The following is a 26,962-nucleotide window of genomic DNA, read 5'->3' as shown; positions in this document are numbered from 1 at the left end:
GGGGCGTGCAGGAGGCAGCTGATCCATGATTCTCATCATTGATGTTTCTCTCTCCCTCTCCCTTCCTCTCTCTGAAATCAATGCAAACATATACAAATAATAATCGCTTATTCTTTCCCAGCGGTAGCTCCCTAGAAAACAACAGACGAGCTCCTCCTTCCCAGGTCCCTGACCATGAGTGCCCAGTCCTGCCCTGGCCAGGCCAGATTCCCAGCTGTTTCTTTGATCCTGTGCGGTACCTCCCCTGTGGGCTACAGTTAGCCAGGCCGGCGCTGGCTGCTTGCAGTCAGGAAACTACACACACAGACCTTTCTAAGCTTTCTGTGTGGGGAGCCAGCAAAACCAATCATGGGTGGAAGGCACAGAATTAAGTCTAGATAAAAATAATATCCAAAAATATACCAATTCACTTAGTTATTAAATAAACTGACTGTAATGGCACAAATGACCCCCAAAATTTATTCAGCTTTTATGAGAGAAAAAGCCCCAGTGGCCTCATAGCTGTGATGGTATGGAGTTAACTACAAGTCTATGTGATATAAAAGCCAGCGACCATAACAACCGAAGTGACTGGTCGCTATGATGCCCACTGTGGCCAGCAAACCAGCCCAATCGGGGTGGGGCCAGCCAGCCAACCTCAAGGCCCCTCCCCCTGCCAGCCTGCCCCTAATGGGACTCACCCATCTGGATCAGGAGCAGGGCCGGCTGGCCAACCACACCCTCCCTTCCCCCCAGTCAACCCCCGCCCCCCCATCAGCCTGCCACACCACAATAAGCCTGGAGGCACTCCCCCCTGCTGGCCTGCCCCTGGTTGCACCCCCACCCCCACCCCAATAGGGGGCGGGGCTTGCTGGCCAACCTCCTGCCACCACCACCTCCCAACAGGCCCAGCCCCGATACACTCCAACTGGGGCCGGCTGGCCGGACCCCACCCGTGCATGAATTCATGCACTGGGCCTCTAGTGTTAATATATAAGTGGGTTAAGTCCCCCAACTCACCAATTTATCTGGATTTGCCTGATGACACCTGACCTACTTTTCAGCATTCCAGGCAGCAGTGACTCAAAGCCCTTCCCAGTCTCAGCCCATAAAGTCCTCCTTTTGATAAACCGGACAAGCCTTTAGTGCCTCCCCAGGCACCTGGAAGGCACACTGGCACCAGGGGAGTGCTTGTAACACATGCAACGCACCAAGCGCATTCTGGGCGTTCTAGGCTTGAGTCACAACAGGGACACAACATCAGGCACTGTGATCGGGAGGGAGTCGTATTCAGGGGAGAGTTGTTGGGAGGCGGGGAGAGGAACCGGTAGAGCGCTGTGGGCTCCTAAGGGTCTGGAAACAAGTGGACAAAAGAATCCGAGGCGATCCAGTCTGCACCAGGCATGGCGCAAGTCTGACGAAGCGCATTGTGGTGTACAGTTGGTTCGACCTGGTCCTCTTACGGCTGGGTCAGCCGGGCATGGGAATGGCAAGGCGAAGGTTGGTTACTCCCAAGCCCGTTCTGTCTGCCCAGAGCTTCCACTTCCGTGACGACTCGTCCTGGTAGACAGGGATGACAGTTACTTTAACACGCTCCGCCTGCAAAGCTACAGCAGCTGCCTGCTCAGGAGCTCAGAGGAGACTTTGGGGAAAATACTGTGTCCAGAGATTTTATGTCTGCCCAACATTTCTTAAAATAGGGCAGGACATGCTTGGGGACAAACAGAGGAATTGCTTTGTTCTAGAACAGCACTGTCCAGGGTGGCGGCTGCTGTCCGTGTGTGGCTATTTAAAATACATCAAGAAATAAAATGAAAAATTCAAGTCTTTAGCCAGATTTCAAGAGCTCAGCAGCCACGTGAGTGGCGTGACGACGCTACCAGACGGCCAAGGCGGTAGGACCTCTCCCTCGTGGCAGGACGTCCCGCTGAGCAGCAGGGCTCCAGAGAACCTGCTCTTGTCGGTGACAACGGCAGAGACATATTCCTAGCGGGGACGTCTGTGAACGCGCAGGTGATGCCTGTGGAAACAGTGCACTTGGCTGTTGGCCTAAACACAGAGGGGCCTTCAGAGGGAGAGATGATAAAGGAGAAGCGCTATTCGGGAATCGCCGGTTCAGGCAGGAGACAACACAACGGGTTTACGGGAAAGGGAAGGGGACAACGACATCCGTGGGAGGAAGGCACGTCCGCTGGTCAGACAGCAGCAGCGATGCTACTTCTAAACAATGCTTTGCATTTTCAGTCCAGTAGTGAGAATGATTGCTTTCCTGGTACGTTTGCAAACAGTTCTTTGGAATACAATGTTGTCCTAGGTCCAGTCCAAAGGTTATTTTACCCCATTTTATTTTTATTTTCTTAAAATATATCCTTATTGATTTTAGAGAGGAAGGGAGAGGGAGAGAGAGAGAAACATCAATGATGAGAATCACTGATTGGCTGCCTCCTGCATGCCCCACACTGAGGATCAAGCCTGCAACCCGGGCATGTGCCCTGACCAGGAATCGAACCGTGACCTCCTGGTTCATAGGTCAACGCTTAACCACTGAGTCATGCCGGCTGAGATTATGGTACTTTATTTATTTTTTCTAAATATATTTTTATTGATTTCAGAGAAGAAGGGAGAGGAAGAGAGAGATTGAAACATCAATGATGAGAGGGAATCATCGATTGGCTGCCTCTTGCACGTTGGACCGAGCCTGCAACCCAGGCATGCACCCCCGACCAGAATTGAACTGGGACCCTTCGGTCCACAGGCTGACGCTCCATCCACTGAGCCAAACCAGCCAGGCTATGGTACTTTATTATTATTATTAATATTATTATTATTATTCCAATAGATAATTGGATGGAGATGTGGCATCTGCCCTGTTGGATGTTCCCCGGGTTGAGGTGGAAGATGCGCAGTGCGTTCCCCTGGCCTGGCAGCCCAGCTCCATCCTAAAGGGGCTCCGTTTACATTGTTGTTCACACAGTGATTTTGTCAGGCTTGGGACTTCTCTTCTTGGGAATCATGATCACCTCCTATCACCTTCATCCTCCTGTTGGCCAGGATCTGTTTTCACTTACAAAAATCAAGAGGGGAGTAGAGTAGTTCCAAATATATTCTCCAATGGTTTAAATGATGGTTTTTGGCTGTATTTCATGCTTGAGATGGACCTCCAGTGAATAAACTTGCTAGAGAGAGAGAGGGGGGGGGGGAGAGAATTTAGTCAGTTATCAGTGAAAATGAAAGCTTTGGTGGGACCATATGGAAAATTATTTCAATAGTCAATTTTCATTTTGGCTATAAAGGTAATTCAGTATCATGCGAAAATAAGCTCTGAAGGATTGTGCTGGACACCCCCTTGCTTTTTATTGATGGAGAAGATGCTGGCTGAGACGCACCAGCAGGGCTGCTGGCCTTCTCCACACAGGCGAGCAGGTCTGCCACGTGACCCAGTACCTGGAATGCACTGACCACCTGGCCTGTATGTTCTCAATATGTTTCTAGACTTAAATGGACTATAGAACTAGTCCCTTAAAAATGATATCTATTTGTTGCCCTAGTTGGTTTGGCTCAGTGGACAGAGCGCTGGCCTGCGGGCTGAAGGGTCCCGGGTTCAATTCCAGTCAAGGGCACATGCCTGGGTTGTGGGGTCCATCCCCAGTAGGGGGCGTGTAGGAGGCAGCTGATCAATGATTCTCTCATCATTGATGTTTCTACCTCCCTCTCCCTCTCCCTTCCTCTCTGAAATCGATAAAAATATATTTTTAAAAAAGATACCTATTTGTTAAATTTTGATTACAAAAGAACATGTGCATTAAGTACACTGGAAAACACACAGAGGTTGAAAAGCTGTCCATATGCTTAAAGTTTCTTTCTCTTTTAGTTGTGCACGTTTTTTAACAGTTGTGATTATCCTAGAGCTTGAGCCTGCACACCATAGACTGCAAACTCTCCCTGCGAGACCGGTGCCCTGATCTGGAGGTGGCGCTGGAAGGTGGCTGGGCGGGAGGGAGCGCCCTCACTCTGGGCGGGGCGGGGGCGGGGGTGGGGTGGGGTGCGGACCGCACCAGGCCAGCCTCGTCACGTGCGGGGAAGGCCCGGCCAGAGCAGAAAACATCTGGGCAGCGGGGTGACGTGTTGGTTTAATAACCAATTTCCAGGGCATCAACTCAGCATTTATATTCGCTTCAGCTCGGGGGCTTCCTCTCCCGCCACAGCGCCTCCGCGTCCTTGGGGTAGGGTCCCCCTTCTTTCGGGGGCGGGGTGTGGTGGGAGGAGCGTGAAGGCGTTGCCCCTCCTCTCAGCCTGGGCAGACGCACTGACTCCGGGCTTCAGGCGGGACTGGAGCGGCCCGGGGGCGGGGCTGTGGTGTCGGGGGCGGGGCTGGAGCGGCCCGGGGGCGGGGCTGTGGTGTCGGGGGCGGGGCTGGAGCGGCCCGGGGGCGGGGCTGTGGTGTCGGGGGCGGGGCCTGGGGCCTAGCGCGCGCCGCTGGGCCCGCGAGACGGTCACGTGCCGCACGATCCGGCGCCCAGAACCCGGGCGCGCGCGGCGGTGGAGCGGGCGGCGCGGAGGGTGGAGCCACGCCTCGCGGGACGGGTCCTGCCCCCTCGCGCCCCGCAGGGCTCCCGCGCCGGAGTCCGGGGGAGTGCGCGCCGGGTGACCTCTGCTTCGTCGACGCAGGGCGAGCGGACGGGAAGCCTGCGGTCTCGGTCCTGGTTCCGGGAGCCGGGTGGCCGCCTAGGTCAGTTTGCGCGGCCGCCTCCCGCGCGCGGGCTGCACTCTGCCCGGTGCCCGGTGCCCGGGGAGGTCTGCGCGCCTGGCGGGGTGCGCGCTGCTCTCCCGCGTCCCCGCCGATGGTCAGAGTCGCGGCGCGGCGATGCCCGCCTCCGGGCCAGTCCCGCGGCCGCCGCTGCCTCCGCCGCGAGGAAGTTGGTTGTTACTCGGCGCGGTGTTGGCGTTCGCTGCCGCCGCCGCCCGCGCCCCTGCCCAGCCCTCCGCGCTTCTCGGGACTTGGCCGGGCGCTTCGCAGTGTTGAGCTTCCTATTCCCGTGGGGGTGGGTTCGCGGTGGAGGTCACGCGCTGCTCACGTGACCACAGTGTGCGGGGCGGCCCGTGGGAGGCAGCAGCCCGGAGCTGCAGCTGCCCCGAGGCGGGAGGCTGGCGCTGGCCCTGGCGGTGGCCGGGTCTGGGTTTTGCTGGACGAGCTCTCAGCTGCCGACCTCCTCGCTCGCGGACTCGCCGCGCAGCTGGGCTGTGGGCGCGGTGAGGGGCGCTGCTGGGATGGTGCACGCGTGGCGCAGGCTCCGGGGCGTGGGGGAGAGTTCAACCCGCGTGGAAACTGACCGGTTTTCTCTGAAACGGCCCTAGCACGGCGGGCGGTCGCTGCCTTCGGAGCAGCGCGGGGGGTCCTGGGTCGCGGTGCTGTGCGGGCGAGCATGGCCTCCTGACCACGATGCGTGCATTTCCTTTTTGCAGCCCGTTGGGAGGTGTAGTCTCTGACCCCCAGCTGAAATGTAAAGATCTTGGATTAATGGCAGAGCAGTCCCAGGATAGTTCCGAAACCACTCTTCACCCCCCGGTTCCGAGCGAGGGGCTGAGCCCACAGTCCGGGGGAAGGGGGACAGTCAGCAGCATTCCTGCCCCCCGCGGCCCTGCCCCCCGCGCAGCCGCTCCCCGCAGCGCTGGCAGCTGATGTGAACGGGTTCGGGCTGCAGGGGCCTGGCCTGAGCCCAGCGGGGGGAGCTCAGCACGGGCCTTGCCAGCGCCTGCGATCAGCTGACTCTTCACCAGAACGTGGTGGCGGCGGAACCCTGGGCTCCGGAGGCAGCTGTGCGGCAGGTGTGACTCCACCTGTAGGCGGAGCGGGCAGATGCTGCTTCTCACAACACTGCTCCCCACTCTCCCGCCTGAGGCGAAGGGAAGTGATCACTTGCTTAGAACCAACACTAAGAGTACAGCCCGGTTCTTTAGAGCGATAACATGGTGCAGTGTCTACTAAATACATTTAACATTTTCTCCTTGCGTCCTTATTTTACTTAGAGCTACATCTATAGCAGATTTTTAAATCTTACCCAAGGAGTGAGGATGTTTTTTCCATTGCTTATTATTTTGTAGAGAGAGAGTGGAAGAGAGGGGGAGAGACGCATCGACTGGTTGTCTGACGGGGGCCAGGGATTGAACCTGCAGCTGAGGGACGTGCCCTTGCCCAGGAACCGAACCTGAGACCCTTTGGTCGGAGGACCGATGCTCTAACCACTGAGAACCTGCCAGCGCCATCTGTAGCAGATTTTTAGGTTGGAATTTTGTTGTGGCGATTTAAAAATTATATATATATTTTATTGATTTCAGAGAGGAGAGAGGGAGAGATAGAGATAGAAACATCAATGATGAGAAGGAATCATGGATCGGCTGAACCCCCTACTCGGGATCGAGCCCGCGACCTGGGCATGTGCCCTTGACCAGAATGGAACCCGGGACCCTTCAGTCCACAGGCTGTTGCTCTATCCACTGAGCCAAACCGCTAGGGCTGTTGTGCCAATTTCTTACCTCTAGATATTAATAGAAGCTGAGTTTTGTATACAGTGGGGCCTTGACTTACGAGTTTAATTCGTTCAGAGACCGAGCTCGTTAACTCCAATTACTCTGTCAACTCAATGCAAAAAGTCAGCGGAGAGACCGCTGGTATCTCAGAAAACTCGTTAGTCAGGACACTCGTAAGAGAAGGCCCCACTGTAGTATATATATTCACTGAGAAAAGTGGTCAGCAGAAAGCAGCTTAACTGACAACACCTGGAGGAGCGAGATTAAGGTAGCAAGTGTGTGTGAGGCATCTGAAGTGGTTAGGAACCTTGTCCGTTTTTTTCAAGCCCAACCTGATGGTAACCAGAACTTGATGGGTGACTAGCAATTTCTTTCCTGTTCTAGAAAGAGGTCAGCTTATATCAGCTCACCAGAATTCATTAATGAGGCGTCAAAAAAGATACTGTTGACCCGTCTGGGGTGGCTCAGTGGCTAAAGGTCGACCTATGACCCGGGAGATCACGGTTAGATTTTTAGCCAGGGCACATGCCCGGGTTGCAGGCTCGATCCCCAGCAGGGAGCGTGCAGGAAGCATTCAATTGATGATTCCCTCTCATCATTGATGTTTCTCTCTCTCCCTCCCTCCCTGAAATAAAAAAAAGATACTGTTATAAATTCTGTACAGGATATGTTGATGATCATAATGCCATATAATTATAGGAGGTCCTTGATGCCTAGAAATGTTGGATTTTTCCTTACCTGACCTCCCCCACTAGGAAGGTGGGCAAGTGTGAGAGATCGTCTTAAGGCTTTTGTAAGAGGTTATGTTAGGTCACTGGCTGTGTCTGAGTTCTTGGATTCGTCAGCTGACAAATAGGAAATTGCTATGTAGTGAAAGCACTTCCTAACTGTACATTTTCCTACCGCACAGCGGTTCTCAGCCTGCGGGTCGCGACCCCTGTGGCGGCCGAACGGCCCTTTCACAGGGGTCGCCTGAGACCCTCCTGCAGATCAGACATTTACATGACGATTCATCACAGTAGCAAATGACAGCTATGAAGTAGCCACGAAAATAATTTTATGGTTGGGTCACCACATGAGGAACTGTATTTAAAGGGCCAGAAGGTTGAGAACCACTGCATCATATGATGATGGAAAGTAACCACATGTTCTTACTTTAAAGTTTTCCTTTAAAGAGGAACTTCTGGATTTGTGTGCAGCTGGTCAGTATTCGACATTAGTTTGGAAGACAGCTTTAAATGGGAAATCAAAATGGGAGACATTTAAATACGTTTTGTCTAAAGTTTAAGGAATTTTATCATGAAAAGGTGACATTCAGCTTTCTTGTTAGTATTTTTAGTATCTAAAACTGGACTTATCTAATCTAATATCCTAAGTGGACTTCTCTGCACTGCCTCTGCTGGCTCCAGCCTGTTTTCAAACAGTAGCTGATAGCTTTCAGAATCAGGTTGAAATTCAAATCAGGGGTGTGTCTAAGGGTTCGCTCTTGGTTGTTGAAGCAGATAAAATGCATAGCAATTTAAGGTTGAAAGAGTTGCATAAAGCAAAGCCATGACACTTATTTAATTTTCACCAGTTTTGATAAACACTGAAATTTTCAGCTGCATAAAGGTAAAGGTAAATATTCAGCAAGTAGGACAGTCCCTTCCTCATGTCTGTGCGGCATCCAGGGCCATGTGGTGGGCCTGATTCTGAACAGGAGAAGGTCGGGGATGTCAGATGTAAGCGTCCACAGGGGCTGCAGTGGTGGCACCCTGCGCGTGGAGCCTTAAAGGACAGCCGTGGGAGACCGTGCCCTGTGTCTGGGCACCGACTCTCCTTGAGGAAGTGAGAGTAAAAGCTTCACTGAATTAAAAATTAAATGACTTTCAATTTATTTATTTTTTGAAAAATATATTTTATTGATTTTTTACCGAGAGGAAGGGAGAGGGATAGAAAGTTAGAAACACCGATGAGAGAAACATCGATCAGCTGCCTCCTGCACACCCCCCACTGGGGATGTGCCCGCAACCCAGGTACATGCCCTTGACCAGAATCGAACCCGGGACCCTTGAGTCTGCAGGCCGACGCTCTATTCCAGGGGTCCTCAAACTACGGCCCGCGGGCCACATGCAAATACAAATATTGTATTTGTTCCCGTTTTGTTTTTCTACTTCAAAATAAGATATGTGCAGTGTGCATAGGAATTTGTTCATAGTTTGTTTTTTTTTTAAACTATAGTCCGGCCCTCCAACGGTCTGAGGGACAGTGAACTGGCCCCCTGTTTAAAAAGTTTGAGGACCCCTGCTCTATTCACTGAGCCAAAAGTGGTTAGGGCTATTTTTTATTCCTAAAAGAAGGAATGAGTGTTTCCTAAAATGGACTTTACAGTCTTCTGTGGTTGTCCTTAGATTGCTGTGTTTTGAATGTCTCACTTCAGTTAGGAAATAAAGCTTCTTAAAATGAGATCAGCTTATAATTCAGAGTCGGTTTCCTCAACGCGCACACATGAACAGTTCCTAGAATCAGTGGCGGTTAATTTTATTTTTTGAAAAATCTTCATTGTTGAAAATATTACATATGTCCCCTGTTCCCCGCGTTGACCCCCTCTAGTCCACCCCGCCCCCCGCATTTAATTTTAGAGGCTGACTTGAGTTTTATGAAGTAGATAGCATTGCTGTTATTTCACCCCTTGTTTAAAAGGTGTAGGTTCTGGTTGTGGCTTTACTGGAATACAGTGCTCAGCAAGCGACTTTATCTTTGCACTTTTCAGTTCCGTCATCTCTGAAATCAGTGGTAAATATGAGTCTGTCTACTAATGTGCAATTTCTAAAACAAAAATGCATTATTTTTTGTTAACACAAATGTCATAGTTTTATATATACGTGTGTGTATACATATATACATATATTCCTATATTAGAGAACTTACTGATTGTTTGCTAGGAGCTAATATGATTGAGAGCAAAATTTATTTTCTTGCTGTTTTTACATAATTACTTTAATTTTTAATATTTTCCTCATGTTAACAGAATATAATATTGGAAAATCCCCACACCATTGAGCAGCTAGCTGCTTTGGAATGTAGTGCTAACAAAGCACATTATAGATTTTTAAAAATGTTTTTAAGATTTAATTTGTAAAATATATGTATTTGTTTATAAATGCATTTAATTTTTTCTCTATTCAAATTCCAAGTATACAGTGTTCTTAGTTTGTCTCTTTTTATTCACTCAGAAATAACCAACTTATTAGGTTAAACTATTTCTTTTTAACTTCTTTAAAAAAAAAATATATATATATATATATATATATATATATACATATACACATATACTATACATGTATGTGTGTGTATATACAGCTTTCCTTCTTTTGGCGATAGCATTTCTTTTAAATTTCAAAAGAGAAACCGTATAAAGAGTATTATCGATAACACAAAAGTTATCTTACACACCTTCAGCAATTTTTAGCAGTTGGGCTACATCCATAGCTTTGAGAGAAGCCTAAAGAACAAGTATCACACTTATCATTAATGCTGGCAAACAGGTAAAGACAAGTGCAGCCCGGCGCTAATTTGGGGGCACGCAGACTTGGTGGTGGCTGGGGCGCGGCCTGTCTTTGATGTGGTGCTTCTTGTCCTTGAGAGGTTTGATCTCCACGCAGGTGGGGCTGGTGTCTGCTCGGCTCACAGCGAGGCTCCCGGTGACAGGGTTCCTCCTGCCACGCTGGAGGCTTTCTCAATGGACAGGAGTCTCCTGGTTGTGAGCTGTGGTCTCCGACGTCCCGGGAGCACATTGGGAAATGCACGTCACTAATTTATCAGCCTCTGGCAGCTGGTGGAAGAGCCCTGGATAACAATGCGAATGTCTCCTTATATTTGGAAATCAAAAAGGTTTTTAAAAATCAGCAATATCTTGAACAAAATTATAAGAATGATTATCCTCAGTTCATCAGCCCCATGAGCAGGGACGTGCCCTGCCTGGGAGTCGGCCTGGGCGACACCCCAGCCTCCGGAGCCCCCTGCCAGGGCCCTTCCCCTGTGTCGGCAGGTGCTGTCTAAAGCGCCTCACGTTCTTAGGCGAGAGCCGCTGTGTTTTATATTTTTTAAGATTTTGTCTTATTGCTTCAAGTATTACAAATAGTAGCACACGTCTCCCCCCCCCACTAACCCCCCGCTGTGCTGTTTTTTAACGTAGCGATGACTACAGAGGCGGAGCAGCAGCTCCTCCATCATGCCAGGAACGGCCACGCCGAGGAGGTGAGGAAGCTGCTGCAAACCGTGGAGAAGAACGAAGCCGTTGCCGACATTAACTGCAAAGGTGGGCTGTGGGCGGACTTCCTGCACTTTCTCCGAGGCCCCTCTCTCACGTACGCTGTCGTTTATGTGGCATTCTCTCCTGACCTTGCTTGCCATGCGCTTCCTTGTGGTTCCCTAGAAGGAACCCCTTAGAGTGGAAGTGTCTCTCCGAGTTCCCTGTAGGCGGAGACATTGAGATCCAGCCCTGAAGTCGTGATGGATCGTAGACCTTCTGAACTGCAGGGGGCCCTGAACCCCGAGCCCATGAGTGTGCTTCCTGAAGACAGTGTCATGGAACAGCAGGCTCCAGGGCTGGCGTCTGTCCAGAGAGCCCAGGGTACCTCAGAGAAGGTGCCGTCAGCATCCCCCTCCTGTCACAGGGACTAGTCCCCTGGAGGCATAGGGCAGACTAGTCTGCATCGCACAGGTGCACCAGAGTATGGACGTGTAGGGCGTCATGGGTCTTCAAGGAGAGGCATGGAATTGGAATTCGAAGGATTAGTGTCTTGGAGGAAGTGATTCTAAGATGATATAGTCAGAGTGTGTAGGCCTGGCCAGTGGGGCTCAGTGGTTGAGCATCGACCTCTGATGCCCGGGTTGCGGGCTCCATCCCCAGGGGGGGGCGTGCAGGAGGCAGCCGGTCAGTGATTCTCTCTCATCACTGATGTTTCTGTCTCCCTCTCCCTTCCTCTCTGAAATCAGTGAAAGTATATTTTGAAAAAGAAAAGCGTGTGGGACTTAACCAGGTGAAGATAGTGACGGAGAAATAGCAGGTGTCAAGGCCCTGAGGTGAGAGGCAGCCCAGGGCCGGCCTGCGGGCAGGAGGGGGAGGGTCCGGCTGGAGGGTCAGCAGCAGCCAGGTCACAGTGCCTGTGAGCCAGGTTGCACGTGTCTCACGCTCAGGTGTGCGGACACATAGGATTCGTCCTCGGAAATGGCTCTGGCATTTCCACAAGCACCTTCTCCTGGGCATGTGGGGGCTAAACGTTAGCCTTGGGGTCCGCCCATCTCAGTAGCTTTGCTGGTTAATGTGGGGCCTTCCGGCGCCTCTCACCTTCCTCCCGCCCCCAGCCCCCCGAGGGCTGAATGCAAAGGTGAGCATGGCTGGGTGCCGCACAGCCTTCGGCTCCTCCGGGACCCTGTCTCCCTGGGGCTCCTTGAACAGGTGTCGCTACAGCAGAGCTTGGGGACAGAGTGAACGCAGGCCTCAGTCTATCACAGGACGCAGGCGGCTCCTCGCCGGCGCGGGAGACGCACCTTGGCTCTTGTTGGCTTTGTGCCCCCGAGCCTCTGCCGTGTCTCTGCACCTGCCGAGGCGTGTGGGGATTTAGTGACGCGTGGGCAGAGCAGCTGTGGCCGCCAAGCTGGGCCCTCCCTCTGCTTCCTGCCACAGGGTGACCTTCCTGCCCCCTGGCGGGCGGCTCCGGGGTCCTTTCCTAGCATCTCGGGTGCCGCGTGCCTGTTCTCAGGGTTCCCCCATTTACCGCGCCCCCTGGGCTTACGACGGGAGCCACGGGACTCATCTTCGTCCCCCACAGTCCTCTGTTCAGGTGGACGGTTCATTAGCCGCGTCCCATTCCCAGGCCTCCAGCGGCAACCACCCCGCCACCCCCCCCCCTTCCCCTCAGAGGAGCAGGAAGAAGCGATGGTCGGGCGTCCACCAAGTGCAGCCCGCGATGCAGCTGAAAGGATCCCCAACCCCCGGTCCTTCCGGAAGGACGGGTTCTGAGCCGTCACCATTTTGAAGGCCAGAGGCTCCCGATTTGTCATCCTCAGTGGCCCTTGCCTTACTGCCCACCCCCCCCCCCCAGGCCGCCTCAGGCCAGTTAGTGGGCGGTCCTCAACTTGGAAATGGAAATCGGAGAAGAAATGTTAATATGATTAGAAATGTCACCACCTCCTGCCTGTCAGGCAGACGGTCCTAAGGGCAGTTGGCAGGGGCTCACGTAGACAGTCACGCGCTTCACCCAGCAGAGTGGACGGGGGTGGGGCTGGATGTGAGCAGCGCTTCTAAGTGGGAATCACCTTTTTCTGGCGTTTCTTGTTGTTTTTATTTCTGTCTTACTTGTTTTTCCAAACCCTGAGAAATGGAGAAAATGGTAAAATGTATTGTAATTCCTTTTTGTTTTTAAGAATTTTAAAATGATTTTTAGAGAGAAAGGAAGGGAGCAAGAGGGAGAGAGGGAGAGAGAGAGAGAGAAACATCGATTGGCCGCCCCAGGCACGCCCCCCCCCCCTCCCCGGGGCTGGAGCCACAGGATCTGGGGGGCGTGTGCCCTGATGGGGAATCCTGACCGGATCGAACCGGCCACCTCTTGGTGTTGGAGGTCATCCATCCCCGAGCCGCCAGCCGGGCAGCAGTGAGACAGGTTCTGCACCTGCTCAGGGGCACGTCCTTCGGAGCTGGCTTTCGTTTGTCTTTTATTATTATTTTTTTAATATATTTTATTGATTTTTTACAGAGAGGAAGGGAGAGAGATAGAAAGTTAGAAACATCGATGAGAGAGAAACATCGATCAGCTGCCTCCTGCACATCCCCACTGGGGAAGTGCCCGCAACCCAGGTACATGCCCTTGACCGGAATCGAACCCGGGACCTTTCAGTCCGCAGGCCGACGCTCTATCCACTGAGCCAAACCGGTTTCGGCTCGTTTGTCTTTTAGAAGTTCCTGCCGATCAGTCAATAACGTGTCCCACTGACCCTGCAATTCGGAATTCTCTCTTCTAAAGGGGACGGGTTTTCCGGGAGGGCTGCATTATTTACGTCGTTCTGGCCAAGCCTGTCCATACACATTCATTACAAAGACAGGAGGAGCCAGTGTGTGGTCCACGTTCCGGCTGGAGTTCCCAGGAAGGGGCCTCGGAGGGCGAGGGCTCGTTCAGGACAAACCCCCTGAGAGCCTGGGGCTGAGAAAAAGACGCGATGGGAATCGAGCCGGGCGGCTGAGCTGCGAAGGCACTGACATGCGCCTCTGAAGGCCAGGGACCCAGCGCCCGCGCTCACGGGTGAGGGAAAGCGCCAGGATTATCACACGCACACGGGCGGCTCCACGAGCCTGGGTCTCGGGGCTAAACTGACACCCCAGGGAGTCATGCAGCCAACCCCCCATGACCCACGTGTCCTGTCCCTGGAGCCGCCCTCTCGTAAAGGTGGTCAGTGTCTTAATGGCTTTTATTTTATTTTTTAATTTGTATTTTTATTGTTGACAGTATTACAGATGTCCCCCATTTCCCCCTTTTACCCCCTCCATCCTGCTCCCCCCCCCGAGGCCTGCACCCCCCTCCCCCCTCCATTGTGCCCCCCTAGGCCTGCACCCCCTCCCTCCTCCATTCTGCCCCCCCAGGCCTGCACCCCCACCCCCCTCCATCCTGCCCTCCCCTGTGCCTGCCCCCCTCCCCCCTCCATTCTTCCCCCCCAGGCCTGCAGCCCCTCCCACCTCCATCCTGCACCCCCAGGCCTGCCCCACCCTCCCCCCTACCCCCTCTATCCTGCCCCCCCAGGCCTGCACCACGGGGCCGGCGGGACACAGGTTTGTAGGGTCATGCTTGTGCCCTCCCCTGTGCAGTGTCTTTCTTAAACAGGTCGACAGTAGACAGTGGTAAGGACAGGAGAATCATCTAAAGGCTGAGATGTGCAAGGCAGTGCCTCTGGGATGCAGCTCCGACCCGTCTTAAAGTGCCTCCGCGTTCATATTCGTTGACACAATCAGCACAGGAGGCCCAGTCGAGAGCGAGAGAAGGAAGCACTCGGTGCAGTTGAGGGTCTGGGTCAGCTCTTCAGGCTGGAAACGCGATGCCTCCTTCGTCAGCTTTGCTGGTAGCTGGTGCCAGGGTACGAGAGCGCGTCCATGATTGCGCCTGTTGCTCATGGTGAGAGATTCTTGCAAATGAAGTAAAAATGAATATGCTTATCGGCGTAGCACACTTTACATGCATGAGTTGTTTCCAGGAAGACGTTTAGAAGCAGAATAAGAACTTACACCCCACTGTCGGCACCTAGTTCTGCCCACAGCTGTCCTCTCTGCTCAGGTCTGATGGGAAGCTGTTTGTCCCCATGACACTGTCTCCTTGACTGTCCCCCATGACACTGTCTCCTTTCTGTCCCCATCACACTGTCTCCTTTCTGTCCCCATCACACTGTCTCCTTTCTGTCCCCATCACACTGTCTCCTTTCTGTCCCCATCACACTGTCTCCTTTCTGTCCCCATGACACTGTCTCCTTTCTGTCCTCATGACACTGTCTCCTTTCTGTCCCCATCACACTGTCTCCTTTCTGTCCCCATGACACTGTCTCCTTTCTGTCCTCATGATACTGTCTCCATGACTGTCCCCCATGACACTGTCTCCTTTCTGTCCCCATGACACTGTCTCCTTTCTGTCCCCATGACACTGTCTCCTTTCTGTCCCCCATGACACTGTCTCCATGACTGTCCCCATGACACTGTCTCCTTTCTGTCCTCATGATACTGTCTCCATGACTGTCCCCCATGACACTGTCTCCTTTCTGTCCCCATGACACTGTCTCCTTTCTGTCCCCATGACACTGTCTCCTTTCTGTCCCCATGACACTGTCTCCTTTCTGTCCCCATGACACTGTCTCCTTGACTGTCCCCCATGACACTGTCTCCTTGACTGTCCCCATGACATTGTCTCCTTTCTGTCCCCCATGACACTGTCTCCTTGACTGTCCCCATGACACTGTCTCCTTTCTGTCCCCCATGACACTGTCTCCTTGACTGTCCCCATGACACTGTCTCCTTTCTGTCCCCCATGACACTGTCTCCTTGACTGTCCCCCATGACACTGTCTCCTTGACTGTCCCCATGACATTGTCTCCTTTCTGTCCCCATGACACTGTCTCCTTTCTGTCCCCATGACACTGTCTCCATTCTGTCCCCCATGACACTGTCTCCTTTCTGTCCCCATGACACTGTCTCCTTTCTGTCCCCATGACACTGTCTCCTTTCTGTCCCCCATGACACTGTCTCCTTTCTGTCCCCATGACACTGTCTCCATTCTGTCCCCCATGACACTGTCTCCTTTCTGTCCCCCATGACACTGTCTCCATGACTGTCCCCCATGACACTGTCTCCTTTCTGTCCCCATGACACTGTCTCCTTTCTGTCCCCATGACACTGTCTCCTTTCTGTCCCCCATGACACTGTCTCCTTTCTGTCCCCATGACACTGTCTCCTTTCTGTCCCCATCACACTGTCTCCTTTCTGTCCCCATCACACTGTCTCCTTTCTGTCCCCCATGACACTGTCTCCTTTCTGACCCCATGACACTGTCTCCTTTCTGTCCCCATGACACTGTCTCCTTTCTGTCCCCATGACACTGTCTCCTTTCTGTCCCCCATGACACTGTCTCCTTTCTGTCCCCATGACACTGTCTCCTTTCTGTCCCCATCACACTGTCTCCTTTCTGTCCCCATCACACTGTCTCCTTTCTGTCCCCCATGACACTGTCTCCTTTCTGACCCCATGACACTGTCTCCTTTCTGTCCCCCATGACACTGTCTCCTTTCTGTCCCCCATGACACTGTCTCCTTTCTGTCCCCATGACACTGTCTCCTTTCTGTCCCCCATGACACTGTCTCCTTTCTGTCCCCATGACACTGTCTCCATGACTGTCCCCCATGACACTGTCTACTTTCTGTCCCCATGACACTGTCTCCATGACTGTCCCCCATGACACTGTCTCCTTTCTGTCCCCCATGACACTGTCTCCTTTCTGTCCCCATGACACTGTCTCCTTTCTGTCCCCATCACACTGTCTCCTTTCTGTCCCCATGACACTGTCTCCTTTCTGTCCCCCATGACACTGTCTCCTTGACTGTCCCCATGACATTGTCTCCTTTCTGTCCCCCATGACACTGTCTCCTTTCTGTCCCCCATGACACTGTCTCCTTTCTGTCCCCATGACACTGTCTCCTTTCTGTCCCCCATGACACTGTCTCCTTTCTGTCCCCATGACACTGTCTCCTTTCTGTCCCCATGACACTGTCTCCTTTCTGTCCCCCATGACACTGTCTCCTTTCTGTCCTCATGACACTGTCTCCTTTCTGTCCTCATGACACTGTCTCCTTTCTGTCCCCCATGACACTGTCTCCTTTCTGTCCCCATGACACTGTCTCCTTTCTGTCCCCATGACACTGTCTCCTTTCTGTCCCCATGACACTGTCTCCTTTCTGTCCTCATGACACTGTCTCCTTTCTGTCCCCATGACACTGTCTCCTTTCTGTCCCCCATGACACTGTCTCCTTTCTGTCCCCATGACACTGTCTCCTTTCTGTCCTCATGACACTGTCTCCTTTCTGTCCCCATGACACTGTCTCCTTTCTGTCCCCCATGACACTGTCTCCTTTCTGTCCCCCATGACACTGTCTCCTTGACTGTCCCCCATGACACTGTCTCCTTTCTGTCCTCATGACACTGTCTCCATGACTGTCCCCATGACACTGTCTCCTTTCTGTCCCCCATGACACTGTCTCCTTGACTGTCCCCCATGACACTGTCTCCTTTCTGTCCTCATGACACTGTCTCCATGACTGTCCCCATGACACTGTCTCCTTTCTGTCCCCCATGACACTGTCTCCTTTCTGTCCCCATGACACTGTCTCCTTTCTGTCCCCATGACACTGTCTCCTTTCTGTCCCCCATGACACTGTCTCCTTTCTGACCCCATGACACTGTCTCCTTTCTGTCCCCATGACACTGTCTCCTTTCTGTCCCCATGACACTGTCTCCTTTCTGTCCCCATGACACTGTCTCCTTTCTGTCCCCATGACACTGTCTCCTTTCTGTCCCCCATGACACTGTCTCCTTTCTGTCCCCATCACACTGTCTCCTTTCTGTCCCCATGACACTGTCTCCTTTCTGTCCCCCATGACACTGTCTCCTTTCTGTCCCCCATGACACTGTCTCCTTTCTGTCCCCATGACATTGTCTTTGTGACTTTTGCCTGTAACACCGTTATTATTAGTGTTTTCATATTCTATTTGGGGTATTGTTCTTTGTAAATATTTCTAAATTCGATATTTCTTTTTCTTGAACAAAACTCTTTGAATATCCATGATAAGTAGTAAAGAGTATAAAGAATGTTTGGAGTGAGTTTAAGAGAATTTAGGATTCTGGGAAGCTTGATTTCTTCATCCAAAATCTCTTTGGGAATGAGGTGTGGGAGACCTGTTCTGGGGGATGTGGCAGTAGGAGAAGTGGGAATGGTGAAAGGCAGAACGCAGGCAAGAGGATTCTCATTACTGACTTGAGAAGTGAGGTGGATAATGGGGCAATTCGTTGTGGAAGCAGCTGTGGAGGGGACGAGGTAGTATGTGCGTGTGTGTATGTGCGTGTGTGCATGTGCGTGTGTGCATGTGCGTGTGTGTATGTGTGCGTGACGACAGGTCCGGCTCTGCACCTTCTCAGCGTGGGGTATTTTATACCATCAGAATGGAGGTGTCTAGAAGAGAGTTGGAAATGCAAATATCAATTTCAAAGTCAACAGCATCTGAACAGTGGTGGGACGGTTAGGGGTGTGGCTATTGGATATGCCAATAACGAAGGATTCACCGGAGAAGGTGGCGCCCCCAGAGCACCCCGGGAAGTGCGTGGGCAGTGAGGGAGCCCCTAAGGCACCGGGCTGTGGTGCGGTCTGATCCCCGACCATTCTCGCTGTGCAGTGGCCCTGGGGCTTGGGGACAGCATTTATTGATACATGTTGAGGACAGTTTTTTATTTTTTTAAATAAATATTTATTGTTCAGATTATTACAGTTCCTCTTTTTTCCCCCATAGCTCCCTTCCACCCGGTTCCCACCCCACCCTATCCTTTACCACCCCTCCCCCGACTGTCCTTGTCTATAGGTGCACGATTTTTGTCCAGTCTCTTCCCTCACCCCCCCACCCCCTTTTCCCCTGAGAATTGTCAGTCCACTCCCTTTCCATGCTCCTGGTTCTATTATATTCACCAGTTTACTCTGTTCATCAGATTTTTTATTCACTTGATTTTTAGATTCACTTGTTGATAGATATGTATTTGCTGTTCATAATTTGTATCTTTACCTTTTTCTTCTTCTTCCTCTTCTTAAAGGATACCTTTCAGCATTTCATATAATACTGGTTTGGTGTTGATGAACTCCCTTAGCTTTTTCTTATCTCTGAAGCTCTTTATCTGACCTTCAATTCTGAATGATAGCTTTGCTGGATAAAGTAGTCTTGGTTGTAAGTTCTTGGTATTCATCACTTTGAATATTTCTTGCCACTCCCTTCTGGCCTGCAAAGTTTCTGTTGAGAAATCAGCTGACAGTCATATGGGTACTCCCTTGTAGGTAACTGACTTTCTTTCTCTTGCTGCTTTTAAGATTCTCTCTTTGTCTTTTGCTCTTGGCATTTTAATTATGATGTGTCTTGGTGTGGTCCTCTTTGGATTCCTCTTGTTTGGGGTTCTCTGTGCTTCCTGGACTTGTAAGTCTATTTCTTTCACCAGGTAGGAGAAGTTTTCTGTCATTATTTCTTCAAATAGGTTTTCAATATCTTGCTCTCTCTCTTCTTCTGGCACCCCTATAATTTGGATGTTGGTACGCTTGAAGTTGTCCCAAAGGCTCCTTACACTGTCTTCATATTTTGGATTCTTTTTTCTTTTTGCTTTTTGGGATGGGTGTTTTTTGCGTTTCGTATTTCAAAACTTTGACTTGATTCTTGGGATCCTCTAGTCTTCTGTTGGATCTCTGTATGTTATTCTTTATTTTAGTCAGTGTATGCTTAATTTCTAAATGGTCCTTTTTCATATCCTTGAGGGTCTCACTAAATTTCTCGGAGGTTTCTAGAAGATTCTTGAGTAACTGTATAACCGTGGTTTTGAACTCTATATCCAGTAGTTTGCTTTCCTCCATTTCTTTCGTTTGTGACCTGTTTCTTTGTCTCCGCATTTTGGCTGCTTCCCTATGTTGATAGAGTGGCTTTGTGTGCTAGGTGTCCTATAGAGCTCAGTGGCTCAGCCTAATTACCTGAGGTGGACACTCGTGGTGCACCCCTTTGTGGGCTGTGTGCACAGTCTTGTTGTAGTTAAGTCTTAATTGCTTTTGGTGTCAGTGGGAGGAATTGACTGACCTCCAGGCCAATTGGCTGTGAGGACCAGTTGTGACTACAGTGGGAGAGCTGCTGTGCAGGAGACACCCTTATGGAGCAGGACTTGCTTCAATGGGGCTTTGGTGCTCACTGAGTCTGCCCCCTGTGTGTGTCTCTTAGGGATGTGAAGAGTTGTAATCTGGATGGTCTCACTCTGACCACTGGGTAGACTGGCTCTTGGATCTCCAAGGAGGTGCAAAGTCAGCCACTGCCTGAGGCCACCCAGCAGGAGCTACAGAGAGATCTGCAGATTCCTCCTCTTAGTTTGGGGTTTGGAAGTGCCCAGATGAGGCCCAGCTGTGAAGCAATGCAGGCTACTGTCTAGGCCAGGGGTGGGCAAACTTTTTGACTCGAGGGCCACAATGGGTTCTTAAACTGGACCGGAGGCCGGAACAAAAGCATGGATGGAGTGTTTGTGTGAACTAATATAAATTCAAAGGAAACATCATTACATAAAAGGGTACGGTCTTTTTTTTTTTAGTTTTATTTATTTCAAATGGGCCGGATCCGGCCCGCGGGCCGTAGTTTGCCCACAGCTGGTCTAGGCCTTCTTTTGGAGGCTTTGGTGCTCTTTGACCCAGCTGCAGTTTGTTAGGTTTTAGATTGCAAAAGAACAGGCCATTCATATGCAAAAGCCTCTACACACAGCTTGGGTGGGTTGTAAATTGGGTGGGGCGGGGTCTTAGGGAATCATCAGGGCGGAGCAAACTGCAATGGCTGCCAGTCTGCTCTGCCTCAGAGTGGTCCCCGGGTCTCTGTGTCCCGCGGCCCCTGTGCAGGAACAATGATCAATCACTGCAAGCACCTCTGCGAGAAAGCCGCCCTCGTGTTCTGGTTCTGGCCCGATGCCAGACAGTCCAGTTTCTCTCTGTATGAGTCTGGGTCCCCAGAGTCTCGCCTGGAACTGGAGTTCAGAGCAATTGGGAGCTTGTATCTCCCTCCTGATTGAAAAAGACAGCAGCATACCCAGTTGCCAGCCCGTTTCCGCGTGCGCCTCCATACCTCTGCACCTCTGCACTTGCTCACCTCTGCACCTCCTACCCGTTGCAATGCGCTTTTCTCTTTCCTTCTAGTTGTAGGATTTCCACTCTGCCAGCCTTCCCGTGGTTCTGGGTGATATCCCTTTTGTCTTTTAGTTGTATTTTTGATGTGGTTGTGCGAGGCAGCAAGTACAGGTGTGTACCTATGCCGCCATCTTGGTTCCTCCTCATTCACATTGAGGACAGTTTTAATGCTGTGGTGGGAGGTGAACTGGGGACCAGGGGGTGAGCCAATGGGGAGGCTCGGCCTGGGGTAAAGGAACGTCGCTGGTGGTGCCGCTGGGCTTCAGGTGAGAACGAGGGGAAGACGTGCTCATGGTACAGGCTGCAGCATGTGGTCTGTGCCTGTGGCTCTAACGGCTACCATGTGGGCCGTGGGGTGAATGGCAGACAGTTCCAGGGCGGTTGCGTGGCAGTCCCTTGGGGCGTGCTGGGGCCTGTGCTGGGTGCACAGAGGGGGTGAGGTTGGCTCAGAGCCTAGACTCCAGGAGCCCAGCCGGGCACTGAAACGCCAGCTCCTGCGAGGGACCCGGTGGACCCTCTGGGGGAGGGGGAGCTGGGTTTGGGGGCTGGTGGGGGTTCTGGGGAGCTTGGTGCTGTCTGAGCTCCCAGCACTGTGCCTCCCTTTCTCTGCTAAATTGACTTAGTCTCTGTTTTTGCAACACTCACTTGGTTCCTCCCTGTCTCAGCTGCACGCTGGGCTCTCCCTGTCACTGCCTCTAATTGAGGTTCTTGTTACCTGGTTGGGCCCTGGGAACCCAATAGCCTCATTACCTGAGATGGTATCAGAAGTCAGACTGCCCTCAGCCACTGTCCGAGGTGCTCACAGCTCTCCCCGCGTTGCAGGAAGGACTCTGTCCGGCCCACGCTCCCGTTACCGGCATCCAGAGCCCTTCTCACGACACAGGCTGCCAGGAGCCCACACCTGGGCCAGGTGACAGGCGGGTAGGACCAGGGCCTTGGGGCCACAGGTGCTGAGACCCTCCATCCCCTCTGCCTCAGGAAGGAGGCCCTGACTGGGGAACATGGGCCAGAACCCGGCTCCTGGGATCTGTCTGTTCCGCTCACTCCCCTTTCCTCCGGGGCCTCCGCCTCCCCCATCAGCGCGGCCAGAGAGAGGGCCTGGCCAGTGCCTCGGAGGGGCTTGCTCCAGGCAAGCTCAGTTTCCTGTGGAATTACTGAACTTACACCTAAAAATGCCTTCCTTGCCCCGTTTTTAGGAAGAAGTAAGTCTAACCTGGGCTGGGCCCCTCTGCACCTGGCCTGCTACTTTGGACATAGACAAGTGGCCCAGGCCCTGCTAAAGGTATGTTGGTGGCTGAGTTTTTCATGAACATAGTAGGTACTGGCACGGAAAGGATGGAAGGCTTAGGGAAGGCACCGAGCCAGATGGCTTATGCAGAGCGAGAGTCATCACTCAAGACACGAATTGCTGCCCTAACCGGTTTGGCTCAGTGGCTAGAGCTTCGGCTTGTAGACTCAAGGGTCCCAGGTTCGATTCCGGTCAAGGACATGTACGTTGGTTGCGGGCACATCCCCAGTAGGGAGTGTGCAGGAGGCAGCTGATCAATGTTTCTCTCTCATTGATGTTTCTGAATCTCTCTGTCCCTATCCCTCTCTGGAAAAAATCAATAAAATATATTAACAAAACAAAACACGAATTGTTCTTTCCTAAATACATGAAGTAGGTTAGCCTGAGTCATTCCAATTCTATTTTTTTTAGTCATTTAATTTTTACAGTGTTGGCTTTTTGAAATTGCAAAAGTGGGCATATGAATTAATGAAGATATTGTATATTTTCAGTTTTTTAGCATAACAGTTAAGAAAAATAACCAAAGCACATTCTATGTAATCCTGTATAATAAAAGGCTAAGATGCAAATTGTCCTCTTGACCAGGAGTTCGACCGGGAGTTCGAACAGGGGGTGGGGCCAGCTGGCCTACCGCTCACAGCCCCTCCGCCTCACCCGTCCCCCTGCCCCCCGACTGGCCCCCCCAACCCGATCAGGGGTGGGGCCAGCCCACCAACTGCCCATGGCCCCTCCTCTTAGCTAGCACTGCCCCTGATTGGCCCCCTCACCCCGATCAGGGGCAGGGCTGTTGGCCAACCTCCCACTTCCCCTTCCCCCTGCTGCCTGATCGGCACCAATCGGGAGGGCCGGCAGGACCCCACTTGTGCATGAATTCATGCACCAGGCCTCTAGTTAAAAAATTATTACAGAATTTCTTAATGAGCATCATATAATGTAAGGCTTCAAATTTCTCAATTCTGTGATTAACAATTTTTCACATATTTATATTTCTGAAATTGGATTGCATCTTGAAATTAATGTGTACATTTAAATGGTGGCATCTTCTTCCCCTCCTAAAAACTTACTAAATTGGTGGCAGAAATATGGTATTTCATTCAGAGATGGTTTGCCTTTTTAAAATATGGCTGTTTCTGAAGTTCAGTGGAGGGGCGTAGATTTTTAAAGAAAAGTAGTTTTTCATTTTTCTTCCTGTCAGCTAGGTTTTACCTGCAGGAAGTTTACTATTTACTTTTAGTATGAAATGAACTTATTTTTACTAGTGACAACCGATCAACATTTCAAAGACTTTAATTTTGAAACGTTAAGAAATTACTTCCACGTTGTGTGCCTCTTGATCTGTGACACTGTTTAATGTTTCCACGTTCCCCAGGCGGGAGCAGAAGTGAACGTCCTGAACGACATGGGCGACACGCCCCTTCACCGAGCGGCCTTCACGGGGCGGAAGGTGAGGCCCTCCCTGTTCCGTGTTCCGTGTTCCGTGTTCCGTGTTCCGTGTTCCGTGTTCGTGTTCGCAAGTGAAGCGTCTGGAAGTGTGGTCACAGGGGTTTTCTCTTTCACAACCAGAGGAATTGCCACTGGGCAGAGGCACACGCGTGTAAGCTAGCACTTGGGGTCAGAAGGTCCCACGCTGTTAGTCGGTGTTGGACAGTGAGGTCGAGTGTGAAGGTCGTGAGCCTCCACTCCAGGAGTCTGCAGCCTCCCGTGTGCTGCGGGGAGGGGGACCCTGACTGTTCCTTTAAACAGCTTCAGAGGAGTAGTGTGCCCTTCAGGACACGCATGACACACGCCTGCTGTGGGGATTGTCGGTGCATTTACACGTCTGTGCGGCCATCCCCACATCCAGCCTCATAGAAGAGTAGTGTGCCCTGCATGACACACATGACACACGCCTGCTGTGGGATTGTGGGTGCATTTACACGGCTGTGCGACCATCCCCACATCCAGCCTCATAGAAGAGTAGTGTGCCCTGCATGACACACATGACACACGCCTGCTGTGGGATTGTGGGTGCATTTACACGGCTGTGCGACCATCCTCACATCCGGCCTGGAACATTCCGTCCCCCCACGAAGTTCCCTCAGGCTGTTTGCGTTCATTTGCTTCATCTGGTCCACGGGTTAGGCTTCCACTGACTTGCTTTCTGTTTGTAAATATTTGCTATTCGTAGAGACTTTTTACAAAAATTCCCATGATCCCATTTATGTCTGGCTTCTTTTAGCCTAACATTGTTGGAGCTCACCCATGCTGTAGCATGAATCGGTACTTAGTTTGTTTTTATGACTGAATAGTATTTTGTTGTATGGATGATATACCACATTTATATTTTTTAAAATATGTATTTTTTTTTATTGATTCCAGAGAGGAAGGGAAAGGGAGACATCAGGGAAGAGAGAGAATCATGGATCGGTTGCCTCCTGCATGCCCCACACTGGGGATTGAACCCACAACCCGGGCCTGTGCCCTGACCAGGAATCGCCCCAGCAACCTCTGGTGCATGGGATGATGCTCAACTACTGAGCCACCCCAGCTGGGTGCACACCTACCACATTCTGATACTTAAGTTATTTTCCTCCAGGTTCTAAGTAATGTGCACAGAACGCCATCACGGATTCTAGTTTAATGTTTCTAAGAAATGAAACAGGAAAATGTGAACACACGATGCAAAGCAAAGTGAAAGGTAGGCCCTGCATGAGGGCTTTGCAGGAGACTGACGTCGAGCACGTATTTCATGCTGCCTCAGTGTGGACGACAGAGCCCGTGTTCCCGCCGCGCCCCCGGGGGCTGCACACCCCGTAAAACTAGCATTGGGTCTCCCACGTCCTGCACGCCGCCTGCACGCTGTGCGTTTCTGCTGTCGTGTGAGGGGCTGTGACTGAGCGGCCGGTGGTACTGGCCTTGCACATGGCAATACCAGAGCATTTGAAACCCCTTCAAGGACAGGTAGCCACTTGGAGTAAATAGGAGTTACGTCACTTATTTCTGACTTTCGGAAATCCTTCGCTTCATTGTAACCCCTGCTCCCCTAGTGGTGTATCCCAGCAGCCGCTGCCACTCCGACAGTCATGTTCTGTCTTAGAAACAGCAAACGTGATTTCAAAAATCTCTGTGTGTTGGGGAAATTACTTTTGTCAACAGGCTTTGGAAGAAGAATGTTAAAGGGATCTGTCTGCTATAATTCAAATAATACCTTGTTAACATAGTTTGCATGAAATCAACTTGGTTAAAAAAGATAACTCACTAAAAATTAATCATAGAAGCCGGAAGTTGTCTTTGTTCATGGTGGATGACAGTTGTTAGGCAGTCATTAGTTATGACTACAATTAGTTGAATTCTAGTATTCAATGTATTGTAGTTACTTAGCATTCAGTTACTGTAGAAAAGTCTGTTACAACAACTCCTGTGCAGTGCTTTTCTCTATTGTAGAAACTCAGTAGTAATTAGTACTTTGTCAAAGGGCTATTATACAACAAAGTCTTGGTTTAATAATAGCTAAAAATATTTTTTCTTTTAGGAGTTGGTAATGCTTCTTTTAGAATATAACGCCGACCCTACCGTTGTTAATGGGAGTGGACAGAGAGCCAAAGAAGTCACTCATGACAGAGAAATCAGAAACATGCTCGAAGGTAAATGTCACGGACCTTACCCTAACGTTTAATGTCTAGACCAGGGGTGGGCAAACTTTTTGACTCGAGGGCCACAATGGGTTCTTAAACTGGACCGGAGGCCGGAACAAAAGCATGGATGGAGTGTTTGTGTGAACTAATATAAATTCAAAGTAAACATCATTACATAAAAGGGTACAGCCTTTTTTTTTTTTTTTTTAGTTTTATTCATTTCAAACGGCCGGATCCGGCCCGCGGGCCGTAGTTTGCCCACGGCTGGCCTAGACGGTAACCTCACATGAGTAGCGTTTTCTCTCATCGTAGTCAAGGTTCAGAGCAGGAGCAGACGTTGCTTCTAACATGACCAACCAGGGCACGGAGCCTGTGCTCCACGGGGTGTGCTCAGGGAGTCACTGACTAGACAGAGAATTATCTCTACGAGTTTCCTCAGAGCTTTCAACTGCGACCTTGATGCCACATCGTGGCGAGTTTAAGAATCTGCTTCTCCAGACCAGCCGGTGTGGCTCAGGGGTTGAGCATCAGCCTATGAACCAGGAGGTCACGGTTCGATTCCTGGTGAGGGCACAGGCCCAGGTTGAGGCTCAATCCCCAGTGTGGGGCGTGCAGGAGGCGGCCGATCCATGATTCTTTCTCATCATTGATGTTTCTATCTCCCTCTCCCTCTCTGAAGTCAATAAAAATATATTTTTAAAAAAGAAGTAGATTTGTATTCTTATGTGGAAGTATGTAGGTGTATATAAATCTAAATACACTCAGGGTTGGTACATTTCCACCAGTGCTATTTCTTATTGCTGTTCACATTGAAGGTTTTGGAGGCATGGACCCCTCTCCCCACGTGTCTACCTTTCCAAGTTAGGTATGTAGTGTGTTTCAGCTAAGACAATGCTTCACAACCATTGGTGAGTAACAGACGAAAGACCTCGGAATTGAAGACAAGTTCCTATGAACGTGAAGGAAGGTGACATCAGGATCTGACATGCAAGGCGATGAGGACAGCAGTGCGTCTGCCTGTGTTTGAGTCACAGCCCAGAGCCCTCGTGCCTTTCCTCAGCACAAGCCCTGTGTTCTCTGTCCGT

The 26,962-nt window shown here is 51.2% G+C and overlaps 1 protein-coding gene across 3 annotated transcripts in view; it reads left to right on the top strand.

The window, feature by feature from the left end:
* Positions 1-4,510: 4,510 nt before the first annotated feature.
* Positions 4,511-26,962, top strand: part of OSBPL1A (oxysterol binding protein like 1A) — a 108,742-nt gene continuing 86,290 nt past the window's right edge. The window contains exons 1-5 of one of the 3 annotated variants that reach the window (XM_081096682.1): positions 4,511-4,708; positions 10,685-10,807; positions 22,172-22,257; positions 23,633-23,707; positions 25,775-25,886. In XM_081096682.1, coding sequence (XP_080952808.1) covers positions 10,687-10,807; positions 22,172-22,257; positions 23,633-23,707; positions 25,775-25,886 — 394 coding nt within the window. In that variant the 5' untranslated portion in view covers positions 4,511-4,708; positions 10,685-10,686. Of the gene's footprint in view, positions 4,713-10,684; positions 10,808-22,171; positions 22,258-23,632; positions 23,708-25,774; positions 25,887-26,962 lie in introns of all 3 variants that reach the window. The other 2 variants (XM_081096687.1, XM_081096689.1) reach the window with 2 other exon arrangements.

Source organism: Myotis nattereri, assembly GCF_964212035.1.
Source record: "Myotis nattereri genome assembly, chromosome: 8".
Classification (NCBI taxonomy): Eukaryota; Metazoa; Chordata; class Mammalia; order Chiroptera; family Vespertilionidae; genus Myotis; species Myotis nattereri.
The sequence above is the reverse complement of the archived record's forward strand: the minus strand, read 5'-3'. Positions and strand labels throughout refer to the sequence as shown.